The following is a 22,195-nucleotide window of genomic DNA, read 5'->3' as shown; positions in this document are numbered from 1 at the left end:
ACCTGCCTTAAAAGAGTACATTTTTTTCTCTAAACCTTCATGTTCATTACCAGAGTTTCAGCTAACCTGTAACAATGCAAACATTGTAAACATTGTTATTATAGTACCATAATACCGTATTCAAAATGATTGTGATAGATGTTAGGAATATGACTTACTGTGATCCAAAAATAAGCTAAGACTGTTGTTGAATCTCTTAGTTAAAAAAACTAAGCCAGACATTAACCGATCATCCTTCTTCTCCCGTTCTTGCAACAATAAAATGAGCAGGGGATCTTAAAAATTTCAGCAAGCTTGTTTATTTTTTGTATTGAGACTCTAACACAGGATTTCCGCCCGCGTCCCTCTCCCCAGGCGACACCGTGCACCGACAGCCCCGCCTCCTCCTCCCCTCCACCTGGCCGCCGCCCAAGCAGCCACCGGCAAAGCCACGCGGCGCCAAGGACGATGGTGGCGAGGCCTCCTCTCTTCACTCGAGAAGCGCGGCGGGGCACCGGTGAGACCCAAGTGAAGTGCCGCCTCGGCGACTGAGGCGGCGGCGGCGGTGCCCGCCAGATCCGCGCCGCTCCGGCCAGATCTGGCGGGGTGGCGGCTGGTGGCGAGGAAGGCGACGGTGGCGGAGGTGGCGACGGCGACGGTGATGGCGAGCTGTGTCGGATGTTGGGGACCGTCGGCGGTGGGGATGGATATGGCGCTCCGGGGATGGAGGTGGTGGTGAGGCTGGCGACGGCGGGCCGGATCCAGGCGCGCCGGAGGCGAATCCGGCCCCCCCCCCCCCCCCCCCCCCCCCGCGGGCGGATCTGGTGCGGGGAGAGCCCCACGTCCTCGCTGGTGGCGGTCGTGGAGCCCTGCTATAAGCGGCGGCCGTGGAGGCCAGATCCGTGCCGGTGGGGAGTGAAGGAGGCGACGGCGGCGCCTAGTGATGGCCGTGGCGGCGAGGTGCTCGGCGGCGACGGTGGCGGTGTCCCCCAGATCCGCGCCACCTCGGCCGAATCTGGAGGGTGGCCGGCGGTGGTGGTCGTGGCAACTGGCAGTGTCGGCTGGTGACGGCGGCGGAGGGCATGGCGGCGGCGTCGGGGCGGTTGCTGGCTGCTTTGGCGGCGGAGGGCGACGAGGCAGCGGCTGCATTGGCGGTGGCGACGATTTGCGAAGGCGGCGGCTGGCGTTGGCGACTGGTGACAACGACAGCAGTGACGGCGACCGGCTTGCGGTGGCCATGACTGAGGAGGCGACAACGATGTCGGTGGATGCGACTGTGGCTGGCGACGTCGTGCAGACGGTCGCCGGAGACAGCAAGTGGAGGCGGGGAAGGAGTCGGGTGCGAGGTGAGGATGGCGACAGTGAGGTGGCTGGCCGTTCGGCAGCAACGGCTGCGGTGGCGGTGACCATGACTGCGGTGGGAGGAGGCATGGCGGCCTCGGACGGCTAGCCGAGGGTGTGGCAGACGGCTGCGTCTGGCCGGCGTGACAGCGTTTGGAGGAGGGGTCAGAGACTGGCTTGGCACAGCTAGGCGCAGCGGAGGCTAGCTCAGCGCGAGAGGCGCGGGCGGCGGAGATGGAAGCCGGCTTAGCACGAGAGGCGCGGCCGATGGAGGGAGGCCTGATTGGCGCGAGAGGCGCGTCCGGTGGAGGAGGCTGGCTTGGCACGAGAGGCGCGGCCGGCGGTGGAGGAGGCGACCTCGGTGCGAGGTGGAGCTGTCGGTGGGTGTGGCGCGGTCTTCGGCGCACGAAGGTTGGCCGGCGGGGGGCGCTGGTGCAGGGTCCCACATGTCGGCAGAGGTTGAGTGGTGGTGGAGCATCGGTGTGTCAGCCGTGGATTCGCAGGTGGTGAGCGGCGGGTGAAAACCCAGCCCGGCCTTGGCCGGACCGACAACGATGGTCATTCCCCCTCCTGAGAGCGTTGTCGTGCTGTCTCACCCCTCAAGGGTGGTTGCCGGGCGAAAGCCCGCTCTTGGCTCTTTTGAGCCCCAACGGACGGCGGCGGCGGTTTTCCATCGTTTCTCTTCTTGAAGACGTCATTTTGGCATACCCTAGGTGGGGCGATCTCGTCTGTGTTCCTTTGTTGGTCTAGCGGCGGCCGGTCTGGTGCTAGCCTTCTCCCGGGCTTGTGTGTTAGCGTTGTCGATGTGTGGGTGGTGGTATATTTTTTTTCCTTTTTCCTGGTTACGATTCTCCAGGGTTGTAATCTTGTAATTTTTTTCCTACTCTATCAATAGAACTTCGCACTGTCTCGTGCAAGTTGTTCAAAAAAAAATTCAGCAACAGGTTCTCACTACTTACCATGGGAGTAGATGGAGCAGTACCAAATTTAATTTATATGGCAGAGTGCTCAGCTGGCAACATGAGTAACATTATTACTCTCACGAATTTACATGGATTTTACCCGTTCAACAACCTTCTAAATGAAGAACCAATTTGTGTGGAAGAGTATTGTTATTAAAGAGGACATTAGGACAACCAAAGTTGTAGCTGCTAACAGGAAAGCGAATTACCTGTACATGGTAAAGGAACGCATACCTGTGTAAAAGAAAAAGATCGATTAACAATAGAATACAAATATTTTTGACGTGGCTATCGAAGATTGAGAAAATCAAAGGCATGTTTCATGTGATAATTGCAATGCAAGCACCAATTCTAGGTAACAAACAATTCGGGTGCCATATGGGCTTCGTTTCAACAGGCGATTCCCAATCGCACGTGCCAAAGAATTTTGTCACCTGAGCATAACCTTTTGACAAATCATTCAGCCTCAGAGGCCATTCCAAATTTTAGACATTTGTGATTTTTATACCACCCACCAGTATGGCCATGCCAAATGACATTCCACGGGATAAAGGTAGTTACCCGATACGACACGACTTAAACTCAGACATGAGCATCCATGACAATTTAAAAAGGGACTGTCTATAGATCATTTGACAGAAACCCCCTTACAAATCTTGTAAATTTTGGACCACCCGATTGCTTTAAGATTTGTGCAGGCAACCAAACCCTAAAAATCCTCTATCCTCTCCCGATTCCTCACGCCGCCGCTCCTCAGCGCTCCCCCCTACCTCCACCACCGCCACCGCCGCCCGGCCTCGCCAGCTGGCCGAAAGGTGTCAACGGTGCCGGCGAGCCCCCCCCCTGGCCGGCCCCCTCCCCCTCCCTCTCCTCTCCTTTTCCTCAAGCCAGCGGCGGCGAGCTGTCTGTCGTCTTCCCCGTCGCCGGCGGCGGGGTGCCACCATCGGCCATCTCCTCCTACCACTCTTTCCGCTTTGCCCCCGCCGCCTACACCGGCCTATCGCCCGCTCCCGACCCCGCGGCTTCGGCGCCGCCACTACCGCCTCGCCGCCCACCCAATCCGCCGAGCTGCCGCCTCCCACGGCCATCCCTCTAAAGCCGGCGAACTCCCCCCTCTTCCCCCTCCCCTCCCCCCTACCACCCCCACCCTACCCCGGGACCCTAATTCGTCGGCCCTCTACCGGAGTTTGGGTTCGTTGGCGCCGGAGAAGAAGAGGTGGTTGCCAGAGTTGGAGAAGAAGAGCACGAATCGTGAAGCACATTCAATGATCCAAAATTTGCAAGATTTGAGGTTGTATTTTCTGTCAACAGAAGTTTAGCATTTCCGATTTAAAAACTCTGCAATCCATTTTCAGCAACGGGGCTGTGACGGGAGAGAGCGGGCGAGCGAGAGGAGCGCGGGCGTTGTGGTCTTGTGGAGGAATAGATGCGGAGGAACAAACACAGAGGAGCGCAGACCGTTGGATGTCGTAGGAGGATCTTTCGAGCAATCTTACCCCTTTAGCATGCGGAGGCGGCAGGCACGACGGCGATGGCAACCTGGAGCGGCCGGCGACGCCGATGACAGTGCGGAGGCTGATGTGAGGAGGGCGGCGCAGGGGAGTGGGCTGATGGGGAGTCGACGACGACGTCTGGGGCAGTCGGTGATGTCGACAATAGTGCTGATGCTGACAGGGAGGAGTGCGGAGCAGGAGGAGTCGGCGGCGGCGGCGGCGAGATGAAACCGCCCGTGCGATGGGAGGAGACCGAGCGCGATGCGCGATGGGGAGGAAATTGACGTGTTGTGCACGATGGGTGGTCTAGGCCATTGGATACGGCGATCCAATGGCTGTGATTACGCGTGTTTGTCTGATGCGTCTGGTGTGTCAGGGTTCAAGATCACCACTACGTTTTTTTAAGTAGTATAGATAGTTTGGGTTCAATTTTTCATGCCCTATTTGATTCGTTTTCTTGCAGACATTGAGTGTTCATGCCCTAATTGTGCATGGTCTAGAATGGATAGAAATACTGAGTTGCTACCATTATGTGTTTCAGATTGTCTTGAACCACCAGTGGTTGGTTGGGCCTCATGCTTGGGGAGTTTTGTGTATATGGACTGAGTTTACCTATGGCTGGGTTGGGTAGATTTCAGGTTTTCAGTTTATATCTTCTCCATGTGTGTACATTGTGATCGAACCTTTAGTGTTGGAACCTAAATGATTTTTCTCTACACTTAGCATTACGTTGAATACTTCCTAATCAGATTAATTACTTCTGTTCAAAGGGAAATTTCCTCATCTATTGGAGAGTTCAAGAAAAAAGTTGCTACTCAAACTAATGAAGAGGAAAGCTAATTTGTTTGCATCACTTTAGCAGGGGTAAGAGCATCCCCAGCAGCTTCTCTATCTAGTCCTCCATCCTTAATTTGGCGCATAGGAGCCAAAAAATCACCTCCAGCAGTTGCGCCATCCAGTCATCCAAAAGTAGAGCATGCGCCAAAACAGGAGAGAGAAAGGGCAAATATAGCGTGTCTCTCTCCTCACGCCATATCACAACGACCGTGCTCCCGCCCCCATCCGGAGTTCCGCGACCTCTCCTCCGCAGCCTGCGCCGCCCTCGATCCGCAGCCGGCGTCGTCGCCGCTCGGGCCGCCTGGCGCGGCTCGCCGCCGCCGCCTTCCGTCGTCGCCCTCGTCGGTCCCACCTGCCTCCTCCACCCCTAGGCCGCCCGCCGTCGCCCGCCTCCTCCCCGGCCGCCGCGTGCTTCCTCCCTGCCCAGATGCGCCCTCGCCGGTCATCCGCCGCCGCCCCTCAGCTCGCCCAGATGCGCCCTCACTGTAGAGAAGTAGTACTCTAGTAGAGAAATAGTTGAGTAGTGAAGTTGTAGTTGAGTAGAAGTAGTACTAATAGAGAAATAGTTTACTTGCATTGCTTTTATATTCATTAAGCACATAAAAAAATGCTTCACTCATTTTAAATATATATCAATTAAAAATTACCCATTAAAAATATATCCGTTAAAATTTACTCATTCAAAATATTATCGTGATAAATAACACCATTAAAATTAAGTCATTCAAAATATATCTCTTCAAATACAAATATAAAGTTAGTTAGAAGATATTACTAAAATATAGGATGATGGGATATGGATGATAGGATATAGATGATCTGTTGCAGTGGAACGAGATATGGATGAGGAATCTTTTTTGGATGATAATCCATATGGGTATTTGGAGGATCAAATATAGATGAGCTGCTGGGATGCTCTAATTAAGTTGTTTCACATTCTCTAAGAAAATGCTTTACTCACACTAGCTTCTCTTTATATTTTACCTAACACCGTTAACAATCACAATGTTTTTATCCAAGAGTCCGCCTTTTCGATCTGGTCTTTTACGCAGACCAGAAGGGGTAGTAACAAACTCTCTTATTTGATCGAACTTTACATTACTTATAGGCTTATAACAAACATAATATACACAACGTACAAGCGATGGACTCGATGGTAAACTTGGTAACATCAACTATCGGCGGAAGATGTTTGATCAAGTTGGCGGCGTCCTAGAGCCGAGTGCTCTTGAAAGCTCTCTGATAATGGACTTCTCCTTGGCATCTTTATCTCCTTCGAAATGCCATTTTCGGGACATCTCTTCAGCCTAGTTTCAGAATGTGTGGGACAACAAAACTAAAAGAGTTAAGAAGGCCAAAAGTACACTGAGAGATAGATAGAAGAGTAAGTATGTAGGAAGAAAAGAAAAGCACAGAATTTCTCTTACCCAGCTTCTCAATGGAGCTATTTGTTCTTTGATCATGTCGGCTCGTGGTTGCACAGCATCTCTTCCTTTAGTTCTGACATCATCTACCTAAAAAGATATGTCAATGCATAATGTTAGTAGAAGAACATAATTTAGTATGTGCGGTTGGTGTACGTATTGGAGTGTAAATTATCATCTACACCAACATCACAAAGGAAAGTTAATTGCCATCTTCATTGAACTGAAGAACCTATTTTTTATCTTTACGGTCACCCCTATATCTACCTTGGATGTAAAAAGTTTTAATCACTCAAGCATATGGCAGAGAAAAAATAAGGGCACTAGGAGCATAGCAATTATTATATGAATACTGACAAATATAACTGCAGTATACAGCTATAAATTTAACATCAATCATGAAGTACAAAAAAGATAGATGGTAAACATGCACGCATGCTCTAGCCTTAATATTCCAATTTACAATTTGAATTAATTTATTCCAATTAATTGTTTGCTTAAAGCCAGTTCGTTGACTTACTGAATGCAACTGCAGCTTATCTGCTGTGTATAATAGGACAGCCGTTGATCCTCCAAACACCAATATAGTTGCAGCAATAAATGCCTTTCCAACTGTAAAAATCTAATAATTAGAACAAAACCGAAAACACATTATAACTCAATGTTTTTTAGCAAGAAAGTATACTCTGCGAGTATCCAGCGATTACAGCCTTCAACTTTTCAGGGTCCATGGGAGGTGGGTGCCTATCACGCCGTCGCTCATTGGCCGTTGAGGAAGAGTAGTTTGGCTGCTCATTTGGAAGCTGCCATCTGCAAACAAAAACCACTTAAGAACAGTGAAAAGAAAATACATAACCAAGTTCAGCTTTGCTGTATATGCTTAACAATACATGAATTAATTTCTAGGAGCCTGAGAGCATAGACGCTCAGGTAGCAATTATAAACAGGAAAGTGTTAGACGCTACAAACATCATATGAATATTTTTCTTTTACAAGTCCTGAAGCTGTGGTGAGAAGATCAGGTTTGCTACATCACCAAATTATAATGAATTATTAGGCTGATAGAAGTTTATAGTTCACTTACAGACATACATGTAGTACATTATGTCCATGTAATCAATATCATCCTTAACTGAACTTAAATGAATGCTTCTCCACATATGCAGAGCAAAAAACATGAGGACTGTACAGGCAAATGAGATGTAGCAAGATGATCTATGCCTTTGATCACTTGGTGTTGAGCCAGCAAGAGTGGGGCAGAAGCGATGCCAGAGCGTGCAGCGTGGTCAGGCCATGATCTGGGATACTGTTTTGTTTCCCTCCTATTTTGAATCAGCTATGTATTTTCCCATGGAGAGATGGAAGTGGAGGCAACATGGATGACTCTCTATGAAATGCTCTATGCAAAGTAGATATCTTAATTAAGCATCTATACGGTGACAGTTGTCCAGTATACAGACATGGTGGGTCTGCATTCTATAGCAAGTTTGAAGAAAAGAAAAAGGCATTCTGTCAGAGGGATGTCTGTATGTGGTGACCTCTGGGGATAAAACTTACTTCTGGGATCATGTCTGCCTTTTTTTCCCAATTTGTCGAAAGAACTGCTAATAAAAGTACGTTAGTTAAAATACTAATTTCAAATTAAGATCTAACTAAAAGAGGAACTCAAATTATAGCAATACATTTTGTATCAAGCATTTTTTCTAGCAATTGTGTATTTCTTCCGTTTCATAATGTAAGTCATTCTAGCATTGTCCACATTCATATATATGTTAATGAATCTAAACATATGTGTGTCTAGATTCATTAACATCTATATGAATGTGAATAATGCTAGAAAGTCTTACATTATGAAATGAAGGGAGTAGCATATTTTGGGAAGTGTTCTATCGGTTTAAACATACTGTTATTCTCACAAGAAAAAAAAATTTCAAAAATATGTTTAATCGATTAATCAGCTAATCAAGTTGAGAAAACATGTCAAACAATCAATTGATCCGGTTCTGCATTATGAACTAGCCCCGCCGAAAATCATACATAGCTCAAAGCATAAATTGGCAAAAAAAACCACACTACAGAAATGTTTTCATCTACCTCCAAGCATAAAAGCTCCTAACTTTTCCTGGTTCAGACCTACTAAAAAATTACTTCCTCGATCAAAAGAGCACATTGAATTCACTAAAAAAACCAATCATAGCAGCATATGCACGCACACGGCAATTTGCTTCTCGTGTATGAATGATCATGATCAGATACAGATTAATCCAATTAAGCGCATCGACATACACTAAAAAAAATACTTTGTCGATCAAAAGGCGCACATTGAATTCACTAAAAAAAATCGCCAATAGGCATATGCACGCACGCACGCGGCAATTTGCTTCTCGTGTATGAATGATCATGATCACATACAGATTAATCCAATTAAGCGCATCGACATACACTAAAAAAATTTACTTTGTCGATCAAAAGACGCACATTGAATTCACTAAAAAAAAATCGCAAGTAGGCATATGCACGCACGCACGCACAATTTGCTTTTCTCGTGTATGAACGATCATGATCAGATACAGATTGATCCAATTAAGCGCATGGACATACACAAAAAGGCCTCAAGAATTCAAAACTAAAGGAACAGCATAATTAGAGCAGAAGAACCAATCGGGTAAAAATATTACTACTACCTTTTGGGGCCGAAGGTCGCCTGCGGGAGAGAGACGTAGGAGCGGAGCGGGTTGAGCGCGTCGGGGGACAAGCCGGCAGCCTCGGCGCCGCCCCGCGGGACGGCCCAGCGGGAGGACGCGGAGAGCGAGGGCTCACCCGGAGGCGGCGTCGCCTTGATGGGCACGGCGTGGCGGAGGATCTCCGGGAGCACGTCGGGCGACGGCGACGTCGACCCGGGGGCGGGGGCGGGGGCGGGGGCGGAGGCGGGGAGCTTCTCCGCGAGGCGGCCGGCGGCGTGCTTGGACTCCTGGAGGAAGTAGGCGCCCTCCTTGGCGGCGAGGCGGCCGGCTAGGAAGCTCATAGGCGGCGGCGGCGGCGGCGGCGCAATTGATCGAACAGGTGGTGTACAGGGAGGTTTGAGACTCGGGACGGGGTTCTCTTTTGTAGGTGTGTCGTCCGTACGCAAGGAGTGACGTGGATGGCTGCATAGCTACATGCAAATCCATACCCATAATACTAGGAGTTTGCATTACAAAAATCCATCTACAGTAGAGTTGTTTTCGAGAGCTCCAGCTTCCAAATTCTCATGAAATTTGTCGATTTGAGATTTTTTTTTCACCGAAGGAAATTTGAGAATTTTTAGTTCAAATATAAATTTAAACCTCAGTTTATTAGTCTTAAATGTGAATAATATGACTAAACCCAAATCTCCACAAGGCATGGACAGTGTTGTAAACAGCCATATGAAGTTTTCATGTTATTCAGATGTAAACCTTTTTTTTTTTTTGAGAGGATTCAGATGTAAACCTTGTATAGTGGTTTTTCTGTTTATTTTGTTATCTATAACAGATTTATGTATTTTATTAAATCCATTCTATAAATGGAATATAAAATGGTATATATGACATTAAGTAATCTAATATTTGATAGTCTTATAATCAATAATCAGCAGAGCTGCAGAGGGCGTCACCAAATATACATATAGTATGTGCTGTATTTTTTTACTACTAGACGCTGAGATGTTGAGATTTCCATCTTTTTGTGTGTCCCCGTTCCCAAAATGGTTCCTGATCCTAAAGTCAAAAGTAAGAACAAATTCTTGGGAAGGAAGTTGCTTAAATCTAAACACCCTTGTACAAGGTATAGCAAAAAGCAGTGGCAAATTCTCTGCCTTGGTCAACAAGTCCTGCCATATCAGTCAACTACAGCTGCATTACAAAATCTCAACAGGAGGATCAGAGCGACCAACTTCTGAAGTGACAATTGCTTGTACTAAAACTACTGACATGCATAAACACTCCTGCTAGTCTGATCTATATACCACTTGCTGCAAATGGGAATTTGCTACCCCCTTTACAAGTAACAAGAGAAGAACAAGGGCATATGCAATACAAAATAGCCCTGATAGTGAACAATTTGTTTTGTCAACACTGTCAGTTGATTCTTACTTCTGAAGTTTACTCATTAGAGCAATTTTGCCATGCACTGTTTACAGAAATTTTTAACACAGAGACAGGAATCTTCCTGATACGGGCACCATGCCAAAAACATAATGCTACAAATGGATGTTTCCCAATGGTCTCATGGATAAATACAACATATAAAGAACAAGATAAGTGTTCCTCTTGCTGTTCATTTTAACTTCCTCAATTTGTATAAACTTACAAGTTACAACAATGTTATGTACGGCTCGTATAATACAAGACTACTCAATCAACTAAAGAATAGAAGAGAACTAGTTGCCACTTGACTCATCAAATGACTGAAAGAAACCATATTGAAGATCACATACTCAATTTGCCAAAAACCTGCATCCTGAATTGTCAAATGATACAAACAAGACAGCCTTCAAAACTAGAATGGTGCTGCTAACGTTGCTCGGCAAAATGAAATTGTTTCTTTTTGTGACAGATGCTGATGATGTACTCCCAGTAACCGCATTGTTCAATTTAGCTGTATCAAAAAATCTGGCAGCACTGCAGCTTGGATGCACACTTCAGTCCTTGGTACCATCACATAGGAGATAAGAAAGTGCCATGGTATTGAAATCCAAAACAAATTTGTCTGATCAGGAAGCCAGGAAATGCTAGTTGATCATATTAAACTGTGCTAGAGCCATCATCAGAGAGTGCAATTGTTTCTGCTAGCAGTGAGAGCCAATCACCCCCTTTACAATTTGATTCCAAATGGTACTTCAGGGAAAAGAGGAACAAACCCATCTGTCTGCCAAAGCACCAAACATTGTCTTCTAAAATTGCTATAGGCACAAGACAGTTCCTAAATATCTCAGTTCTCTGTTCTGCACATACAATCAAGACATCGAGGATGTCTGAATATACTCCTTGCAACTGGTCTCTCATGGACTTGCTTAGTTTGCTGTATGAGTTTTCTTACTCTAGTTTCAAATTCATTCCACTCCATTGTGGCATTCTTCAGAAGTATGCTGGCTAGCCGGCGCTTGTTTGGTCTAATTGTAGGAAGGTCCCCACCACCATAGTACATGCGATATCCTTGGACAAGGGAAGAGAACTGGCTACCTGGGTCAGTCATGGCAAAGGCATCGGCAGCTGCACATGCAATAAAGTCCAAGGCTGCTAACTGCAAATGGTATGAGAGCACAAAAAATTATCAACTGTAACCAGATTTAAGAGATACTCCCTCCGTCCCAAAAAAAAGCCAACCTAGACATGGATGGGACATTACATAGTACAACGAATCTGGACATTACATAGTACAACAAATCTGGACATGAGCATGTCCAGATTCGTTGTACTATGTAATGTCCCATCCGTGCCTAGGTTGGTTTTTTTTTGGGGTGGAGGGAGTACTCGGGTAAATTCTGAAATTGTTGTATTCCTGTTATGTCCAGTTTCAATTCTTGTATTTGGATTTTACAATGTCTACCTGAATCACCTTTTTGGGGGATATGAGTATTTCCTAGTAAGCATTGCACATGGACATTCTATTGTTCTCATAAGTTCTTTGTTCACAACGTCAGTTCTCAAATGTTCTTCTGTTATTTGACTGCATAGATTTGATCTATTAACAAACTAACAAGCTGCCTGAATTTTCTATTTTTTTCTGATTTTTACATACCCAGGCCTTATGAGTCAACCAAGCACTTCTTTCACTTAATTATAGCTTATATTCATGTATGGTTGTATCAACGCCGTCTATGTCTCTATGCATCTTTTATACGTATATTACATGCAAGGGGCCAAACGATATATCTTAAAAAATATTACCTGGGATGAAAAGTTTCTGAATGGTTCGAGTTCCGAGGAAGACAAAAGAGTTTCTTTAGATACTAAAGCAGGGTATAGACGGCTTATGGCTGCCATCCTATGTCTCCCACCATAAATTTCAGCACCTGCAATGTATACATTTGTGCTGTGCTTGAAACCAATAGCAGCAAGCATAAGCACAGCCTCTTCAGGTGCAAGGGGGCATTTTCCTTCAGATCGCAAGAAAGCAGCTGAGGGCAACCTAACATAATAGTGAGACTTTCAGATATAGATACTGTTTGAAAGGGCAAGCAATAGATTAATAAGCTGGAATTGAACACCATATACTTTTTGCCACTCAATAGGGTTAGGACCAACATATCAGTAAGATATCTGTGTGGCAGAAATACAATTTGAAATGGCAAAGGGAATCAAGATTCAAAATCAGAGGTAAAGGATAATTTTCCTATTTAATAAAAGTAACCTGGTTTGGCATGGAAGATTTTTCAAAGTTGGAGAGGAAGAGATAATTTTTACATTCATCTGTATGCAAGGCAGCAAAATAGTAAACAGAATAATTAAACGGCATACATACTTTGTCGTCTTCCTTAGTTCTGTCAAGGCTGGAAAGTGAATTTGACGATACATCTCTAATTCCTCTTCCTCATCTTTTCCACCACCAAAGTAACACATAGAATATGCAACCATATCGATCTCGAACCTGAGATGAACTGCTAGATATTTCGATGTTTCATTCTTGTTCCCCTTGAGAACAGATTTGCTAGCAAAATGGCCTAAAAGATTATCCTCCAAAGGTGATGGATGGGGTCTATGACCATGCAACCTCTCTACAAGTAATGCACCAGTTTCTTGTATTTTGTGTACGAAACGAAGAGCATGAAAATTACATCTGCAACGCAGTCTCTGTAGAAAAGTAGATGAACATATACAGTCAGAGCATGCGATTAACTTTGAAGTTCCAAAGTCCTATTCTTGCGTGTTATATGTACTTCAATGATGCTGCTAACTTGATATGTAAACAATAGAAAATACACAGCTTGGAAAATTAACTAATAAATCCTAGCTTATTTTTTTATCTTGTAAACATGTCAGATAATTATGTTTATGCGGTGTCATAAAAATCTTTAACAAAAACTAGGAACAGTACAGGGCCAAAACACTCCCATATATGACTTGGAAGCTATGAAAAAGGTCAATTATATGTACTGTCGAATTCCACTGCTGTGTAAAAGTATTGTGCAACCTAGAGTGAAAAAAGAAATCAAATGGAACTAACAGAATTTGATATTCAGATGGCTTTGCAGCTAAAACGATAGCAATCAAAAAATAGTAATACCTGAAGTTCAAAAGGTATTGGATCAAAAGACAAACGGTTACCAAATCCTACTAAGTGGACAACTCTATTCTTCAATAAAATTGGTAGTATCTTTTTTACATATAAGCTTGGCTTTGCCTCTTTCATAACATCGGTATCATTAACCTACAGAATAATACGAGTTAGATAATAAATAATGAGGGTCAAAATCATAGCTCTACCATTCTAGAGCTTTTCACTAAACTAAAATAACTTACAAGGCTACCAATCGCCTCCAAGTCTAATGATTGCAGCTCCACAGGAAGCTCCTTCACAATCCGAATATCAGATTTCAAATAATTGATAAAATAATCCTCCTGATATATATCGCCAAACTGGCTAAGGAATAGAATTCAATTTGTCAAATTATTCAATCATGGGTACAAGCTACCAGAGCATAAGAAATGAGATAAAGTTGTTAGGCAGATAAATAATGAAATGTACCTTTTGTCCAGCCAAACATTACTGTACAAGAATTTGGGAATGACAAGAGTTGCATTGAGCAATCGAGATATTGTAACAGCATTACAGATCTGTTGTTAGATAAAATGGAAATGAGACTAATTAAATAAGAATACATAATAGTTCACAGAAAATCCAAAAACTGGATTGTAGTTTCGTTCAAGAAGACTGTTCAAATCAACCAATCAAGCCAACAAAATTGAGAGGTATTTAAAATTACACAAAAAAAATTCTGCTAATTTTAGCACTACAATGAAAATCAATTACTCTAAGCTTGCATTTACTATCAAATATTTACTCATTAAAAAATCTTGAATTGATTTATGCCATTTTTTCCAATAAAGTTATTGAATTTCTTGGCAAGTTGCTTTGGCGCTATATGCCAATTCTTTTATAAATTCTGTACAAGCTCAGTTCTGAATATTACTGTACAGTTTCTGAACAAGTCATACTTCATGATTTTTGTGGAAGAGAATTGCACTGAACGTGTGATTGCTTAAAATAAATGATGACACAGGTAATAAATAACCTTCTTTTGTTAAAATTTAAACATATGATATAATTATTCTTTCCATCAAGGGACTACTTACCGCCACCCTTTGCTGGTTTATTCCACCATTTGCACTAATCATGATGTATCCATTGGTCCCCTCTTCAATTTACAAAAAGGAGGCAAGTCAGAATAACAAAGAAGTGAATCAAAAAGTGTAGAAACAAAATATCAACATTAGCATGAGAGTAAACTATAACAATAGAACCAAGCAACATAAACTGTATTACCTGATGGCTCCCAAGTCCTTTTGTCAGAACAAGGTCGCCACATAGTAGCATTTATTGGCTCTTTCCACAAATCCTGGGGTTCTGGCCTCGTCTCTGCCTAGGCGATTAGCATCATCCATTACAATCATCATAATTCAGTGAATATGTGAACCAAGTTTGAAATGCAGCAAAAATTTAGCTGCACATTTATGATGTTACCTCTGCCAATGCATGGGCAGCTAAAGCAAGTAGCCGAGTGAGCATGACCTGATGAGGTCTCTTCCCCTTTCCAGCACCACTGACTTCTTCCTTCAGATATTTGAACAGCGAAAATCATGTCACCGTTCCAAAACAGCAAAAATCATGCCACTTCAATTCACACTATATCTATCAACTTATATCAACTTATATGTTCATGCTCTTCACAAAAAGGCGAACAATCAAGCAATATTAACTTTGAATTACTATGTTTATGTAGCTTGATACACATATATGGCACTAGCACTATATCTATTTTTCACGATTTTTTGGTACCTCATACACCTGAAATAGCTCCACAAGGCAAGCTACATTGCGAAATTTCACACCCGCACACGACCTTAGTTAATCTGAGCAGCTGAAATTGCTAAGCTACCGAGCCGTCACGCTTCCACTCCCACTAGACTACCACTACCGCTAAAAGGGAAGCGACGCCCTTACCAGAGTGGACAGCGACGCGTTGGCGGCGGGCGAGTGGCGGCGGCGGAGGCGGAAGTGCGAGCGCGCGGCGGGGTCCTGGAGGCGGGAGAACATCCACCAGTTCATGACGAAGAAGAAGGCCACCAGCGCGCCCCACCCCAGCAGCCCCCGCGGGCGCCGCAGCCCCCTCCGCCGCCGCCTCCCCCGCAGCACGGAGGTGGCCGCCGCCGCTCCCACCCCCGCCGCCGCATGCGACGACGGGAGCAGCGGCAGCGCCGCCGCCGCCGACGACGAGGAGGAGTCGGGCATATCCCTCCAGGCGCCGGATTTGGATCTCGAGTGGGTGGGTGGGTGGATTCGCGGAGAGGCGACGATGCGGCGGGGTGTGGTTTGATCGGCGTGCGGCGCTTGATTTGAGATGCGGGGTTGTGATTAAGGCAGGTTTATTAGTAGTACACAGTCTTTGGTTGGAGTGAGTTTCTGGGAGGGATTGAGAGTTTAAAGGGATGAGATTATTAATTGTTTTGTTTGGTTGGGGGATATGAGAATTTTGGTGGGATGAGGATGGGGAATTAAGAAATGAACTCCCACCTTTTCAATACCTGGGTAGGGGCAGATAATTGGGAGGGAATTCCTCTTTTACTTCGTCTAAACAAATCTCAGCCATCCGTTTTCATTAATGATCTAATCTCTAACTAAAACTCCCTATCAATTTCCACCACCTCTACCAAACAAGAGACTAGGATGAAAAATCAAATTTCCATCTTAATCTCATCATCAATTTTCTCGTGTAAACTTCCAATTCCCTTCGCTTAAGTTGCCAAACAAGCCGTATAGTTTAGTGATGGAGATTTGGAATGTTGTGAATTTTTTGTCTGCTTTTCTTCTCAGCCTGCAGATCGGAGGGGGCGGGGTTCGTGCGTGGCAGCGAAGGAAGGAAGCTGCGGCCGGTCACGTGCGTCCAGCCAGCGTGCGCATCAGTGCTGTTCTTTTTAGCTGAAAATTGTTTTTTTACTCTCAGCTACTCCGTCCGTACTCGTAAAGTTTAGGACATTGTTTAAATCAAATCTTATAAATATAAATCATGAATAAACTCCCGAGTTGTTAAGTTTGAAAATATAAAAATTATATGAATAGATTTATCTTGAAAAATACTTTTATAAAAGTATACACATATCACTTTTCAATAAATATTTTTATAGAAACAAGAAATCAAAATTGTATTTTGAAGACCGTGTCGTTGTCCTAAACGACTTTCTTTATCAGTATGGAGGGAGTATTTATTATACTAGAGTAGACAAAAACCCAATGCAAGCACCGATAGCTCTTCTCTCTGTACACGATCCTCTTCAGTACCGCACCTGCACTAGCAGCGGCTTATTGGTGGACCTCATCCCACATGTCAGCAGCAGCTACTACAGGTACAGTACTACAGACAATCCCTACTGCTCTTCTCTACCACTATTTCACTCATAGTTCTCTTTACAGAATTAGTCGATCAATGTTGATGAAATCGGTTGATTCACACTACGTATTCTGTTCATACAATTTCTTGATTCCACATATGGTTACCAATAGGATGGATGAACCCATCTACGACCGCGCCACCCCACATCCATTCAAGATTTGAGATATTGATCATCGTCTCGCAATCTATTAATCTTCCTACTTCTCATCTTTGTGACTATGCTACCTGCCTCATCTAGTATAGTGCAATGTTGTGGTGAGATGGTAAACTACGGACTGTGTATGTCATGCAGGACGCGGCCATGGATGTGCCTCTCTCCTCAACCTGAGCTAAAGTTGCCAAGCTAAGGGAGAGTGGGGTGGGCCAACACCCTCCCATCCGATTTGGCCAAGAACCTCCTCCCCCCACCCTTCTCTCTCCATGGTGTATACAACCATCAAGCCTATTGGGAAATAGAACATGCCCAACTGTCCAATGTCCACACACGAGAGATATCAGATAGAGGCAACGTAGCTGACACCTCGCCTTCTTCGTTGAGCATTGTCTGATAGATCGTCCCATCGCTTCAACTTCGCATCACATAGTAGCTAGCAGTAACCATCGGCGACAACACACGCTACACGTGGGAAGCATCTACGTGACTCCGCCCTTCGATCGGCGATAGTGTTTTTCTCACCATCAAGCACGTTAGATCGGACACATCATCGGCTAGAGTCTAGAGGTGACTTCTCTCTCCATTCTCCCTCAATACAACAAAATATCATAAATGCTTGACCTTTAGTTTTATCATTTATTTTACAAATCTGACAATCAGTAATCCCTAATCTAAACAAATAGACAATGTAGGCATTGATTGTTATGGGATTTGTCCATTTGCCTTGTAGCTCCCCATCCCCCTCCTCCAAAAAAAAACCTAGATCCCAGCTTCGCCCTTGTGTGCCGGTACATCTTCTTATATATTAATCTTTTTTAACATAGTTTATTAGTTAACTACCACTCTTATTTTATAAAGTTATATATTTTTATATTGATAGATTTACTGTTATGTTTTGATATATAGTGAAAAAACCGCTGCTCTGTTCTCAGATAAGAGGTACTATCTGAGAAGTTCTTGTGTGCCATGATATTCAAACAAGCCTAGGCTCTCAAATGCACAAGTCTTTTAAGTCTTTAACTAAACCGAGGCAACAATCTTCATCTTGGATACATGTATTCGAGTTCATATTCAAGGAAGTTGACTACGCTAGGCGTATCATATGTGAGATCTCCATACCACTAAGACAACGCCCGACGAAGACTAGATTGGATCATCCCAAAAATTAATTGTACTTGCGTGATACTGATATATAAAGGTAACATCGGCTTCGGTCAACAAGAGTAGAGCTATTACCTGTCAGTTAAGAGCCTAAACCTGTATGAAAATTCGTCTCTCTTGTTTTTTTACCTCAATCTCGCATATACCATGGCACCAACGATCCTCATAAATAAGGAGTGGATTCTAAACTCTCGAGGGAATATAACACCATTTGTTAACATAAGTTTTTTGTCTTTGACAACGCACTCTCTTCTTCTAATCATAGGTAGATAAACATGTTATATTATCTTTATTGAACATCTTCATGCAATATGTATTTTAGAACTGCTTCCGCTAGACCGTCATGTTGTGCTGAGCAGAGCACACCTGAACTACATGCCAGGATTCTCTACTATAATATTATTAACAGTCGCTAGTATATTGGTCCCACTCTTCTATTAGACTATTACCTTGTATGTTAGTGTTATAGTGATAGAGGATGTGAACCTCCTGAACTACACACATTCTTGATCATTCTGAAAACATGAACAGTACACCTAAGTGAAGCTCACCATGAAAAGCGTGTAATTTACACACACACAAACACAGTAACAAAGGCCCCAACTTCCAAGTTCCAACAAATGCTAAATAAAATCTGATCTCTACGTGATGAGATGAATGCTAGTAGTACTTGCACAAGTGTGTGAAGACGACGAAGCTGACGCAGCTGAGGAGCGCCAAGAACCAGTAGTACTTGTCCAGCCGCGCCTCCCGGGGATCATCGGAGAACCACCCGTGATCGTGCCCGCCGCCGCCGCCCCCCGCCGTCACCATCTCGAGCGCGGTGATGAGGAACGCGCCGACGAAGCTGCCGACGCCGAAGACGCTGAGGTAGAGCGCGATGCCGACGGTCCTCATGGCGCTGGGGACCTGGGTGTAGAAGAACTCCTGCATGCCCACCACCGTGAACACGTCGGAGACGCCGAGGAGCACGTACTGCGGGAGGAGCCAGAATATGCTCAGGCGGCCGCCGGACGAGGACGACGCGGCGGCGCGGAGGCGGCGCGCCTCGACGAGCGCGGCGACCGCCATGGCGACGATGGAGAGCACCATCCCGACGCCGATCCGCTGGAGCACCGTGATCCCCTTGCCGTGGCCGGCGACGAGGCCGGCGAGCGGCACCACCACCGTGTCGTAGAGCGGCATGAGGAGGATGATGGAGACGGTGATGGAGCTCTGCAGCATCGCCGGGGGGATCACGAACACGGCGCCGACGCGGTGGTCCATCAGCATCCCCTGCTTGGTGAAGAACGTCATCGGCTGCTGGAAGATGACCGCGAACATGAGCAGCATCGTCCAGATTGGGAGCAGCCTCACTATGATCTTGGCTACACTTGGTGCTGCAGCCTCTCCCATGGCCGCCTCCTGCTTCTGATCAGCCAGCTTCAGTGGCTTCTCCTGCAACCTGCATTTCAAAAATTCACCTCTCATCCACAATTCTACAACCAAATTCCTAGTACTTGTTCCGAATAATATCAGAATTCAGGTGATTTCTGCAACCTGCATTTCAAAATTTCACATCTCTCATCCATAATTCTACAACCAAATTCCAAGTAAATGTTCCAAATAAGAGCAATTTTACAGTCCTTCAGGGACCATAACGTACCATTTTTTTCTTTTGCAAATTTGATACCTCTTATTATCTAGATACTATGAGGTACCAAATCCATGATATCTCCTCAAGGACTGTAAAATTGCTCTCTAAGCAAAATCAGAATTCAGGTGATTTTAAAGTTTATCGAAACAGAACAAAAATCTTACTCTAGCTCAGATACGATGTCAGTGTCATCGTCGCCGTCTCTGGATGGCAGGGTGATCTTTCTGGCGCCAGTGACACTTGCGAGAAGCGATTTCAGGGCTTTGAGGACGCTGTCACGACAGGGCTTGCGATGAACAGCTCTGGGTTGCCTCTGCTTGTAGAGGGGGGTGCAGCAGAAGAAGGCGGCGACGGAGACGGCCATGACGGCGGCCGGGACGGCGAAGCCGAGGCCCCAGCCGACGGTGTCCTGGACGTACGACATTGTCGTGTTCCCCAGCAGGCTGCCGCTGCAGATGCCGAAGTACCACCACTGGAAGAAGAGGCTCTTCACCTTGCTCCTCTGCTCTTCTGTTGCTGCTGTTGCGCCATTGTCGCCGTCATCGTCGTCGTCGCCGATGTCGAGCTGGTCGGCGCCGAAGGCTTGCAGCGAAGGGTTGTAGCCGCCTTGGCCGATGGAGATGAGGTAGAGCGGGAAGAAGAGCGTGGAGCATGGCATCCGTGTGTGTAGCAGTGCCCATAAAGTTAGGCCTATTAGCCCCTGGTGATTGAACAGTAATACAGTATCAGTAAGATGAGTTACTACAGTAAAAGTAAACTAAGTTGGTTTCTTTCTTCAAGTGTTATATCAGGATATGTTTTGTAATTGAATGGCTGATTCTTTTTACTGAGTATGTGTCATGGTGCTGGTTGTTACACGTTACTACTTCTTACTACTGAATTGTTCTTTAATTGTGATGTCTCTGTCCTGGATCATCAGAAGCTGCAGCAACTGTCTGCATTTGCAAAATAGCTCCTGTCCTGAAGCAATTTTGTTCCATGCTACTAGTAAGCAGTAACTAAAAATGAATCAATTATTGTACCCCACATTGGTGCAACCTCCTCCATCTCGTCCTAATTGGCTCTTGCTCCAATAATTTGTACAAAATAAGGTTTCCTGACTACAACTACAAGGTGCAGAAATGGACAGATTGATTCATATTTCCTAATCCAACCAAAGTCTCAGACTATTGTAAAACAACTCCGAAATAGGCTAAAATCAAACAACATAAGAAGTTAAGTTAAGAACACAGGGCCAATCAGCAAACTAAACCAGGGTTAAACTTTTCGGTTTAGCCGATTTGTTCGGGCATCACCGAAACACCGGAATATCCAAAATTTCGGTCTGAAACAAAATTTAGTTGAATTTGAACAAATATTAAGAAAATTCATGAAAAATTTTAAAAAAATTGAAAAATTTCGACCGAAATAATATTGTATCGGAGGGGTCCGAAATGACCGAAATTTCGGAATTTTCAGAAATTCCAGTCCAAAATTTCCAACCCTGAACTGAACAGGGAATGAGAAGAAAAAGAAGAAGAGATTGAAACCGATTGGCTGTGCGCCTGTTCGTAGAGTCTGGATACGTAAACCATTTCCATTATGAAAATCAAAACAAGAGAAAGATTATCAGAATAGCTTACGACGACGTAGAGGAGGGAGGAGGCGGTGATGGTGGAGTAGCGGTCCCAGTAGGAGTCGGCGAGGACGGCGGTGAGGAGCGGCAGCATGGACGTCACCCCGCTCCACGCGCTGACGCTCTTCGCCGCCGCCGACGTGCTCATCTCCACCACCTCCGTCAGGTACGTCACCAGGTTCGACGCCACCCCCTTGTACGCGAACCTCTCCACGCTCGCCACCACTGCACACCATGCACGAGCTCAACCTCACCATGGATCACCATGAAACATCGAGCTCGCTTGCATTACTATTACCTATGATCATCACGCATGCCCTGCTCAGCCTCGCCGTCGGCGGCGCCGCCGTCGGCTTCTTCCCCGACATGACGGATCAGAGAATCACAATTTGTGGCGGCTCGACTTTGGCTTTATTTTCTTCCTCCTCTTTACCTACTTATAGACTATAGAGGTCGTCGTCGTCGTCGTCTTCTCCACCGATGGCGATGAACCGAGATGGCTTCAGGTAGCTTTGAGCATGCATCATTACACAGCGCGCACTGGGGGGAGATGCAAGCCAATACAAAAGCCATCAGCTCTCTCTCGAGATTCAGAGTTTCGATCTACAGCCACTGACCAGGAAGTGGAATCCACCACAAACAACACCCAGTGACTAAGCTCTCTCTCCATCCTGACCTTTTTATGGAATAAAAATGCCTTCTCTTTTTCTTCTCAGGGAGAGATGGATGGGCATTTGTGGATGTTGTCATATGGTGGCATCTCCACAAGAGAGACGTACAAAAAAGGGTGAGGAAAGGCCTTGGTAGCTTGCTAGTGCAGAACACCCCCCAATAACTTTTAAGGTGAATGCAACTGATCGTATAAATTGAACACACGAAAATGTCTGAACTTTGATGTTGTATTCAGGTTATTGTCGAAACAGTGAATTGATCGATGTCCCGGAGCTTGAATTGACCGATGTC

The 22,195-nt window shown here is 45.3% G+C and overlaps 4 protein-coding genes across 8 annotated transcripts; 1 reads left to right on the top strand and 3 right to left on the bottom strand.

Moving 5' to 3' along the window:
* The first annotated feature begins 287 nt into the window (after window positions 1–287).
* LOC9270301 (uncharacterized) lies at window positions 288–2,274 on the top strand. The gene has a single exon (XM_015785896.3). The coding sequence runs from the start codon at window positions 923–925 to the stop codon at window positions 1,427–1,429; it is 507 nt and encodes a 168-aa protein (XP_015641382.1). The 5' UTR covers window positions 288–922; the 3' UTR covers window positions 1,430–2,274.
* A 3,290-nt stretch (window positions 2,275–5,564) lies between these two features.
* On the bottom strand, window positions 5,565–9,108 carry LOC4340620 (uncharacterized). Of its 2 annotated transcripts, none has more exons than XM_015786154.3 (5): window positions 8,721–9,108; window positions 6,722–6,846; window positions 6,557–6,648; window positions 6,040–6,126; window positions 5,565–5,948 (listed from the first exon to the last, which is right to left on the bottom strand). In XM_015786154.3, the coding sequence occupies exons 1-5, from the start codon at window positions 9,059–9,061 to the stop codon at window positions 5,784–5,786; spliced, it is 810 nt and encodes a 269-aa protein (XP_015641640.1). In that variant the 5' UTR covers window positions 9,062–9,108; the 3' UTR covers window positions 5,565–5,783. The 2 variants fall into 2 exon arrangements, with proteins under 2 accessions (XP_015641640.1, XP_015641641.1); XM_015786155.3 differs by having other exon boundaries at window positions 5,565–5,919.
* A 1,120-nt stretch (window positions 9,109–10,228) lies between these two features.
* LOC4340619 (O-fucosyltransferase 15) lies at window positions 10,229–15,618 on the bottom strand. Of its 4 annotated transcripts, none has more exons than XM_015785433.3 (10): window positions 15,220–15,618; window positions 14,740–14,829; window positions 14,542–14,638; window positions 14,352–14,413; window positions 13,744–13,832; window positions 13,518–13,638; window positions 13,282–13,425; window positions 12,520–12,848; window positions 11,946–12,186; window positions 10,229–11,298 (listed from the first exon to the last, which is right to left on the bottom strand). In XM_015785433.3, the coding sequence occupies exons 1-10, from the start codon at window positions 15,505–15,507 to the stop codon at window positions 10,987–10,989; spliced, it is 1,773 nt and encodes a 590-aa protein (XP_015640919.1). In that variant the 5' UTR covers window positions 15,508–15,618; the 3' UTR covers window positions 10,229–10,986. The 4 variants fall into 4 exon arrangements, with proteins under 4 accessions (XP_015640919.1, XP_015640921.1, XP_015640920.1 ...); XM_015785435.3 differs by having other exon boundaries at window positions 14,542–14,634; XM_015785434.3 differs by having other exon boundaries at window positions 14,740–14,825.
* A 2,844-nt stretch (window positions 15,619–18,462) lies between these two features.
* On the bottom strand, window positions 18,463–21,973 carry LOC4340618 (protein NRT1/ PTR FAMILY 5.8). Its single transcript, XM_015785962.3, has 4 exons — window positions 21,531–21,973; window positions 21,240–21,457; window positions 19,782–20,317; window positions 18,463–19,425 (listed from the first exon to the last, which is right to left on the bottom strand). Exons 1-4 carry the CDS (start codon window positions 21,598–21,600, stop codon window positions 18,642–18,644), a joined length of 1,608 nt encoding a protein of 535 aa, XP_015641448.1. The 5' UTR covers window positions 21,601–21,973; the 3' UTR covers window positions 18,463–18,641.
* Between the last annotated feature and the right edge of the window lie 222 nt (window positions 21,974–22,195).

The sequence above is a fragment of the Oryza sativa genome, chromosome 6 (assembly GCF_034140825.1).
Source record: "Oryza sativa Japonica Group chromosome 6, ASM3414082v1".
Taxonomy (NCBI): domain Eukaryota; kingdom Viridiplantae; phylum Streptophyta; class Magnoliopsida; order Poales; family Poaceae; genus Oryza; species Oryza sativa.
This window is presented reverse-complemented; position numbering and strand designations above follow the sequence as displayed.

What these genes read in the sequence shown, in the direction of transcription:
- LOC4340618 (XM_015785962.3), bottom strand. Translation starts at nt 21,600, where the DNA reads ATGTCGGGGAAGAAGCCGACGGCGGCGCCGCCGACGGCGAGGCTGAGC. An exon ending in CCTCCCTCCTCTACGTCGTC is followed by an intron (nt 20,318 to 21,239) that starts GTAAGCTATTCT and finishes TTCAATCACCAG; the next exon opens with GGGCTAATAGGCCTAACTTT. An exon ending in GACATCGTATCTGAGCTAGA is followed by an intron (nt 19,426 to 19,781) that starts GTAAGATTTTTG and finishes TTTGAAATGCAG; the next exon opens with GTTGCAGGAGAAGCCACTGA.
- LOC4340619 (XM_015785433.3), bottom strand. Translation starts at nt 15,507, where the DNA reads ATGCCCGACTCCTCCTCGTCGTCGGCGGCGGCGGCGCTGCCGCTGCTC. An exon ending in ACGCGTCGCTGTCCACTCTG is followed by an intron (nt 14,830 to 15,219) that starts GTAAGGGCGTCG and finishes AAATATCTGAAG; the next exon opens with GAAGAAGTCAGTGGTGCTGG. An exon ending in TCAGAAACTTTTCATCCCAG is followed by an intron (nt 11,299 to 11,945) that starts GTAATATTTTTT and finishes TACCATTTGCAG; the next exon opens with TTAGCAGCCTTGGACTTTAT.
- LOC9270301 (XM_015785896.3), top strand. Translation starts at nt 923, where the DNA reads ATGGCCGTGGCGGCGAGGTGCTCGGCGGCGACGGTGGCGGTGTCCCCC.
- LOC4340620 (XM_015786154.3), bottom strand. Translation starts at nt 9,061, where the DNA reads ATGAGCTTCCTAGCCGGCCGCCTCGCCGCCAAGGAGGGCGCCTACTTC. An exon ending in GCGACCTTCGGCCCCAAAAG is followed by an intron (nt 6,847 to 8,720) that starts GTAGTAGTAATA and finishes TTTTGTTTGCAG; the next exon opens with ATGGCAGCTTCCAAATGAGC. An exon ending in ATAAGCTGCAGTTGCATTCA is followed by an intron (nt 6,127 to 6,556) that starts GTAAGTCAACGA and finishes ATATCTTTTTAG; the next exon opens with GTAGATGATGTCAGAACTAA.